Source organism: Cannabis sativa, chromosome 5 (assembly GCF_029168945.1).
Source record: "Cannabis sativa cultivar Pink pepper isolate KNU-18-1 chromosome 5, ASM2916894v1, whole genome shotgun sequence".
Classification (NCBI taxonomy): Eukaryota; Viridiplantae; Streptophyta; class Magnoliopsida; order Rosales; family Cannabaceae; genus Cannabis; species Cannabis sativa.
The window spans coordinates 34,787,050-34,795,789 of record NC_083605.1 but is presented as its reverse complement, the minus strand read 5'-3'; the positions used below and the strand labels follow the sequence as shown (position 1 = coordinate 34,795,789).

Below are 8,740 nucleotides of genomic sequence, written 5' to 3'. Positions count from 1 at the left end.
TTTAATTTTTGTCACAATTTACATTTTAAAATGTTATTATGTAATGGAGCACAATATTTAGCAAATATAACATTTATTTATTTATTTGTGTATCAAATTTAGTACAATATTTAGATCTTGTATGCAGTACAATATTTAGTAGTAATAATCTTACCACTAATAGCACGTTTACTATGTAGTATTCAGAATCAGAATAATTTAATGGAGAAATATAACAGAATAAATAAAGAATAATCAGAATCAATATTTGTAACATGTTATTTACTAAAACTGCTTGGAAATAGAATGATAGTGATTTATCTTGTTTACTTATGTTTACTTAAAGGGAATGAGAATGAATGTGGTATGGTATTGATTCCCATACAACTGTTTACTAAATTTTGAAAATGGAGAAACTAGTGGGATCCACACAAATTAGGGAGAAAACAAAGAGAAAGGTTCTCCCCCATTTTTATAGGTAATGACTTTCCCTTTCCTTACTTAATTTATTTTAATTTTAATTTTATTAATTAAAAATAAAAAAGACAAATATACCCCTTAAAAATCTATAAACAGAAAATAATTACATGTTCTAATAATGGCAGTTTTGTCAAATTAAAGCATTCCGATTACCTTTCCTAGTTATGTAAACAAAATAATATGTTTCTGCTTTTCTTTCCGGACAGTTTAGTAAACATTATAATAAAATATTGTTTCCGATTATTTTCTATTTTAAACCGATACATTTCTCCCATTGATTATTCTGATTCCAATGACAGTTTGGTAAACGCGCCATAATAGGAAACGTAATCGAAAAGCTTAACTTGACTAAATTACCCTTTTGAGTTAAATTATAGTATATGGTAGTTATTTTGTAAGACATGTTTTAAAAGATGAAATTATCATTATAAATTTACTATTAAAAAATAAAATAAAAATAAATAAAAGTCATTACCCTTAATGGCATTCTTTAGAAAATTGGTGGGAGAAGTTCTCCTTTTCTTTTCTCCCTTATTTAATCAAATTCTCATTTTCCTAAATTTAATAAATTAAATAAATAAAAATAATGGAATGACTCCCTTACTATTAAATCTCATTATCTTAATTCAATAACTATTATAATAGTTGATTAATAAATTGCAACACATCACCTTATGATGCTACTGGGCAACAAGTGTACCCAATATCAATATTCATATTTTAAATATGAGCATTTTTATAAGGTACTAGTAATATTTATCATCATTTATATGTGACACATTATAAATAGTTAGTGATACTTCATAATATATAGTTATTAAGTTGAATAATCTGAGACCCAATATTTAGTTACTGTAAATTATATGACATTATAAGTAACATTAAATACGATTAATATCTTTTAATATTTCTCGTTAAATATTGATATATTTAAAATTTATGGTTTTAAAATATATATAATATAATATAATATTATGTATTATAGGAAATTTGTAGTAGACTCCCTTCAAGGATTATTTTGGTAGAATTTTTATTTATTTTAGCATCTAAGAGAGCGTTTAATAGTTTAACGTGATTACACATATAAGAAAAATAATCGTGTGTGCAACAAATATGTAAATCTTATTTTGTCATTTTACACTACTTAAATTTTTTTTAAAAATTTACAGGTAATTCTAAATAACTATAACCTACACGATAAAAAAAAAAAAATTAAACTGAAAAGTCTCATGTATGCTGAAACAAATAGGTCTACTTAAACACTCTTTATGGATTGTAAACTTACCCTATATTATATAATATATATAAATGGGATAAAAGAATTATCAAGATTTTGCATCGATTGGCGGGATTGATCTACTTGTATTATTTGTATAGATACTATAATATAGAGATTCTGTTGAATGGATCACATTCACATGAATACACTCCAACAGTCTAAAAACTCTCACCACTCGCGCGCGTGACATTATTGTGTTCTCTCTTTTTGCTCATGCTAATCTCCAACCTTCCGTTCCTGCATGTACGCCCTTCATTTCTTAATTAGTCGAGTGTTGCGGTTATATTACAACATTTTAGTTGATTTAGTGTTTGAAAATATACATTGAAATATTTTTTTTTTTTTATACTACTCTTCTTATAATTTTATTTTTGTAAATTTTTAAAAAATTTCAAATAATTTACCGTAACAAAAAATACGTTTGAAGTTATTTGAATACATATGACAATTTAGAATATCAGGAATTCTGTTTTTAATATTATAAATTATTCAAAAATTTTAAAAATTTATTAAAATGATACTGTAAATATAACAAATATTTTTATTAAAAAAAATACTATAATGTATAATTTTGAACATGAAAATTAACAAAATAATTATATTCGAAAGTTGTAATTAATATTACTCTTCTCTCATAACACTTTATTTGCTCTGTATATATTACATATAATTAATTATTTGGAGTGATATGAAGATGTGCATTTAATAACATTAGTCTACCTTTGGGTGGTGTAGATCCGTATTTATATATTTTTATACTGTATCAAGTGAACTAATTTAATCTATTGTATCACGTGATCGAATATTGAATGTAAAAGGTAGATCCACATCTCATGTAATGGACTCTAAACCAAAATTGATTACTAATTAAAATCTATATTGAACTCTCTATCAAAAAAAAAAAAAAGGAAAAAAAAAAGAGAAAAACAAAACAAAATCTATATTAAATTCTATTCCATCAATTGAATGACATGTTGATATTATAAATTATTTAATATTATGAATTACAATTCAAATAAACATATTGTTCACCCATAAAGTATTTAAAGTGCTATAAATATAAATATAAGTATTTGCGGATGTTCATAAAATTTAATTCTAATAGTATTATATAATATGATCTAAATTTAACATATACTAACCAAATTTAAGATAAAATATAAAATAAGTGAAATTTTAAACCACAATAAAATATATTTTTTTATTTACTCTATTATCATTCATTATTGCAATTAATAAGTTTTTATATTTTTGTTAAGCAAAAAAAACTTTTTATATTTTTATTTATAAATTTAATATGGTTTTTATATATTCAAAATAAAAATGTAATGTTTTATTAATTTTTTACCATAAAAAAAGTTTATTTTACTTTAGATCAAATATAACATTAACTACGCGTCAAAAAAAAAATATATATATATATATAACATTAACTATTTTTTTTAGCTAAATTTAACATAAAATTTATATCAGAAATGATCTGATAGTGTAAAATAGTAAGATGTTCTATACTTCTCTAAAGTGCATTAAACATTTTTCATACAAAATCTCTCAATCTATTCTTGTGTAGTTATGGCCTACATAATATATAATCTTTAACAATATGAAGTTCCTAGCCTCCGCCGGCGGCGGCCTGCCTATTTGCTTACTAGGCTCTTTAATAGCATTGGAGACTCCATTCACATAATTTGACTAAGAAACAAAGATATACATAACTAATTAACTATATTTATTCAGTGGGCCAAAGGAACCTTCCCAATCCAAATACATAATATCCTATTATTTTATATACAAGACTATAAAACTAGACAATCACAGCACAACACGTTTATTAGAATCTCATCCTTTAACGGTGGCTATACGTTTCTCAACCTTGCATTTTGCGTTGACAAAATTCTACTTTTTACTTTGTTTTTTATTCTTTTATATTTCTTCTTACAAATTCAATAAAGACTTCTTGTGTTGTGTTAATGTGTTGTATCCTAATCGTTCTAGATTCACATTTTCAACATTATTTATTATTAAAGCTTCTTTGTTATTGGGTTAGTCAGACTAACCAATCCCATTTGCATACATGGTCAAGCCAACCATCTAATCTACACTACTATAGTTCTATCTCACGTTCTTTTACTCATTCAATTTTTCATTTATAATCATTTTTCATTATTGCCAATTTCAATCCTAATCTTCAATCTTTTGCCCATCTACCTGGTTTTCTTTTCTCATTTCATTCACCCCAGAAAAAGAAAAATCTTGAATAGTTATTATTGCAGGAGTTTGATTTGTGTATTTTTTTTTCTTATTTTAATCTGTGTATTGTAAGAAACATGGCTCATTCTATATATGCTGGATCAATGTCGTTTGGAGGCTCAAGTCATGGGCAAGGTCAACAAGAATTGCCGTTTAAGACCAGCAAGGATTCCTTGAGAGTTATGCTCTTACATGGGAACTTGGATATTTGGATTATGGAGGCCAAGAATCTTCCTAACATGGACATGTTTCACAAGACTCTAGGGGACATGTTTGGAAGACTCGGAAAGCTATCGACCAAAATTGAAGGCCATGTGTCCAGCAAGGTAACAAGTGATCCTTATGTGACTGTTTCCGTATCAGGAGCTGTGGTTGGGAGAACTTTTGTGATAACCAATTCCGAAAACCCTGTTTGGAATCAACATTTTAACATCCCTGTAGCTCATAAAGCAGCTGAAGTTCACTTTGTGGTGAAGGATAATGATGTTGTGGGGTCACAGTTGATTGGAGCTGTGGGAATCCCAGTTGAGCAATTATACTCAGGTGTTAGAATTGAAGGTGTTTTTCCTATTCTTAGTGACAGTGGGAAACCCTGCAAGCCTGGAGCTGTTTTGACTCTTTCAATTCAGTACACTCCAATGGAGAATGTGAGCCTTTATCGAGGTGGTTTGGGGTCAAGTCCTGAGAATCTTGGTGTTCCTGGAACTTATTTTCCTCCAAGGAAAGGTGGGAAAGTTACCCTTTATCAGGATGCACATGAACAAGATTGTGGTCTTCCTAATTTTGAGCTTGATAGAGGGATTCGGTATGAGCATTCGAGTTGTTGGGGTGATATCTTTAATGCAATTAGTCAGGCTCGGCGTTTGGTTTACATTGTTGGATGGTCTGTGGTTCACAAAGTTACTCTGGTTCGAAACAATGATAATGGAGCAGGAAGCATGTTAGGGGAGCTTCTCAAAGCCAAGTCACAGGAAGGTGTGAGAGTTCTGCTCCTAGTTTGGGATGATCCAACTTCTAGGACCATATTGGGTTTTAGGAAGGTAATCCTTCTATATAAATTATAATGTTAATGCTAATTTTCTTTTGCATACTGATATGTTCATTGGTTTTTATGACATTTAGGATGGAGTCATGGGAACCTGTGATGAAGATACTCGCCGGTTCTTCAAGAACTCTTCTGTCCAAGTCTTGCTTTGCCCTCGTTCGGCTGCGAAAGGACATAGCTGGATAAAAAAGCAGGTGATGAATTTATAGAAGAATTAATGAACAAAGTTTTTCTTTTTTTGAAAAGGCATTATTAGTCATGTTCTGAACAAAGTGTTTGTTTGGCTTTTGAAATCTCTTGTTATCAGGAAGTAGGAGCAATCTACACTCATCATCAGAAAACAGTAATTGTAGATGCTGATGCAGGTAATTACAGAAGAAAGATTGTGGCTTTTGTTGGAGGACTTGATCTTAGCACAGGCCGCTATGATACTCCACACCATCACCTTTTCCGGACTTTGAAGACTGTGCACTCTGATGACTTTCATAACCCCAATTTCGCGGTAATTCTGCAGAAGAGCAAGGCATCAAGTTGTTTAAGAGTTTGCTTTTTCAGATTAAGGACATTGAATCCTCTTACCATTTTTGCATTGTAATCTCAAAACAGGAGCCTGGTGTTGGTTGTCCAAGGGAACCTTGGCATGATCTGCATTGCCAAATTGATGGCCCTGCAGCATATGATATCCTTACCAATTTCGAGGAGCGTTGGTTGAGAGCTTCAAAGCATAGTAAACTTTCTCTAAAATCATCATATGATGATCAGCTACTTAGATTTGAAAGAATTCCCGAGTTTGTTTCTATGGAAGAAGTTTCTAGCCAAAGCCAAAAGAATCCAGAATCTTGGAATGTGCAGGTATGTATTAATATTGGTAAAAATCTTTTCATGCCATTGATTTCATTCATTCCTGTGCTAACTGTTCTAATTATCTTCTCAACAAATGAAGATTTTTCGTTCCATCGATTCTACTTCAGTCAAAGGATTTCCAAGTGATCCAAAAGAAGCCACTAACAAGGTGAGATATAAATTTGACAAGATTAATTTTTGGATACCTATTTCAGCTATGTAAATATATGGTCAACTAACATGTTTTCTTCACTCTTAACAGAATTTGGTATGTGGGAAGAATTTGCTGATAGACATGAGTATACACACAGCCTATGTCAAGGCAATTCGTTCTGCCCAACATTTCATTTACATAGAGAATCAATACTTCCTTGGCTCATCATACAATTGGAATTCCAACAAAGACTTGGGTAAGAAACTTTGCATATTAATAGACTTGTGTTGTGCCCCTTTAGTTGTCATGAAAAGACATGAGTTTTATAAGTGGTTGTTTAATTGCAGGTGCAAACAATTTGATACCAATAGAGATTGCTCTTAAAATTGTTAACAAAATCAAAGCAAACGAGCGATTTGCTGCATACATTGTAGTCCCAATGTGGCCAGAAGGTGCGCCTACAAGCATCCCTGTTCAACGAATTCTGTTTTGGCAGGTAATAATCATTTGGTTTAGAACAATATGATCCAACTACTTGGCTAAATATCTATCTATTTACATAGTTTTTTTTTTTTAACCTTGATTGCTCCAGCGTAAGACAATGGAAATGATGTATGAAATGATCTATGAGGCCTTAAAAGAAGTTGGACAAGAGAACAAATATGAGCCACAGGACTATTTGAACTTCTTTTGTTTAGGCAACCGTGAGGCCCCAGATGATACTAATACTAGTACTGCTATTATGGGAGCTACAAGTGCAGAAAAAACTCCTCAAGTACTACACTTTTCATCCTAAACTACTGTTTGTCTCATCTTCTAATCAATTCCAATTTACTTAAAAACAATCTTCTTTTTTTTTTTTTGGTGATTAACTTAGGCACTTAGTCGAAAAAATCGCCGGTTCATGATTTATGTGCATTCAAAAGGAATGATAGTTGATGATGAGTATGTGCTTATGGGATCTGCAAATATCAATCAAAGATCTTTGGAAGGAACCAGAGACACTGAAATAGCAATGGGTGCATATCAGCCTCTTCATACTTGGTCTAAGAAAGGCTCAAGTCCACATGGACAGGTAAAGCTTTTGATCATAAAAAGCTAAAATCTTTCAATCTTTTTATTCATTATGTCAAAAAAATTATCATGAGATTCACTCTCATGAATCTTAGGATGCTATCTGAGTCCAATAAATCAAATAATAATAATAATAATAACTACCATCTTGAATACTTTCTCAAATGAGTGCACTCATTTCCCAAAATCTTCGACTCTTTCCAATAACTTTATTAGTATTATGTCATGATTATCAAACTTAAATGTTGTATAAGTATTTTGTTTTTGGTGGTGTAATAGGTATATGGATATAGAATGTCACTATGGGCAGAACACATAGGTGGTGTTGAGGAAAGATTCAAGAGACCAGAGAGTGTAGAATGTGTGAGAAGAGTAAGGTATTTGAGTGAGCAGAATTGGGGCCAATACATAGCTGAAGTGGCCACAGAAATGAAGGGTCATCTTCTAAAGTATCCAGTTGAAGTTGATAAAACAGGTAAGGTTAAACCTCTTCCTGCCTGTGAGACTTTCCCAGATGTTGGAGGAAACATACTTGGCACTTTTGTAGCCATTCAAGAGAATCTCACTATCTGATACTACTGATATTAGTCCCCTTAGTTCTTGTATATACATTAGTAGAACAATCCCAATATCATTTTTTTTTTCTTCTTTACATGCATTTTTTTGAATTCGTTGTTTAATTAATGATATGAATTATGAATGAGGTTATATGGGGGAGAACATTTTTGCAGTCATAACTATTCATTTTGTTCATTTTCCACATAAAAATTCGAGTGATTTATCGTTAGATTATATTTGTGGTCTTTTTGTTTCTTTGTAATATCTGGAGATAAGATAATTATACAATTTTTTTTTAATTGGACACTTGTGGTTATTATTCGTTAACTGTTTTTTATTGATTAACAAGGGATCATAATTAATCAATTTGTGATTTATGGAAATTTATTTTCATGGTAAATCAATACCAAGTAAAGTGATACTATGTGGTATTCTGTTTAGTTACTTGTCAACTTCTCCTGTGTCAACGTTAAAGCCACTATACCACAACTACCTACACTCTCATCTTTATTTATTATTGCAATAAAGAGTGCTACGTAACATTATTTTCTCAAAAAAAAAAAAAAAGTACTCATTTAAATATGGGTAAATACTATTTTGGACACTGTAATTTGCAAAAGTTACCAATTGGACACTGTGCTTTGTTAAATGACAAAATGGACCCTGTATTTTCTAAAATAGTACAAATAAGACCCTGAATTGATTTTTAAAGTTTAATTATAATCCAATCTAAAAGTGTTATGACAAAACTATTTACATTTTTTGTATCTGTTCGTATTAGGAATTGTCTTCAAGTTAGTTGTATTAAAAAAAAAAGTTGTCTAAAATTAAGCTAAGGGTCCTATTTTTACCATTTTAGAAAATATAGGGTCCATTTTGTCATTTAACAAAACACAGGGTCCAATCTGTAACTTTTGCAAAACTCAGGGTCTAAAATGGTATTTACCCTTTAAATATTAATTTTTAAAATAGTTGTAGATCAATGATAAAATCGTAAGAGAAAGAAATTTTTTGTGAAGTAAATACTAGGGTTGACCATAAATTTTGGTAAACCGCTCAAACTAAACTGAAAAATCGA

The 8,740-nt window shown here is 30.3% G+C and overlaps 1 protein-coding gene across 1 annotated transcript; it reads left to right on the top strand.

The window, feature by feature from the left end:
• Positions 1 to 3,667: 3,667 nt before the first annotated feature.
• Positions 3,668 to 7,968, top strand: LOC115716748 (phospholipase D gamma 1). Its single transcript, XM_030645644.2, has 10 exons — positions 3,668 to 5,028; positions 5,111 to 5,227; positions 5,341 to 5,535; positions 5,640 to 5,885; positions 5,977 to 6,045; positions 6,139 to 6,286; positions 6,378 to 6,526; positions 6,623 to 6,805; positions 6,908 to 7,105; positions 7,384 to 7,968. Exons 1-10 carry the CDS (start codon positions 4,066 to 4,068, stop codon positions 7,675 to 7,677), a joined length of 2,562 nt encoding a protein of 853 aa, XP_030501504.2. The 5' UTR covers positions 3,668 to 4,065; the 3' UTR covers positions 7,678 to 7,968.
• Positions 7,969 to 8,740: the final 772 nt, after the last annotated feature.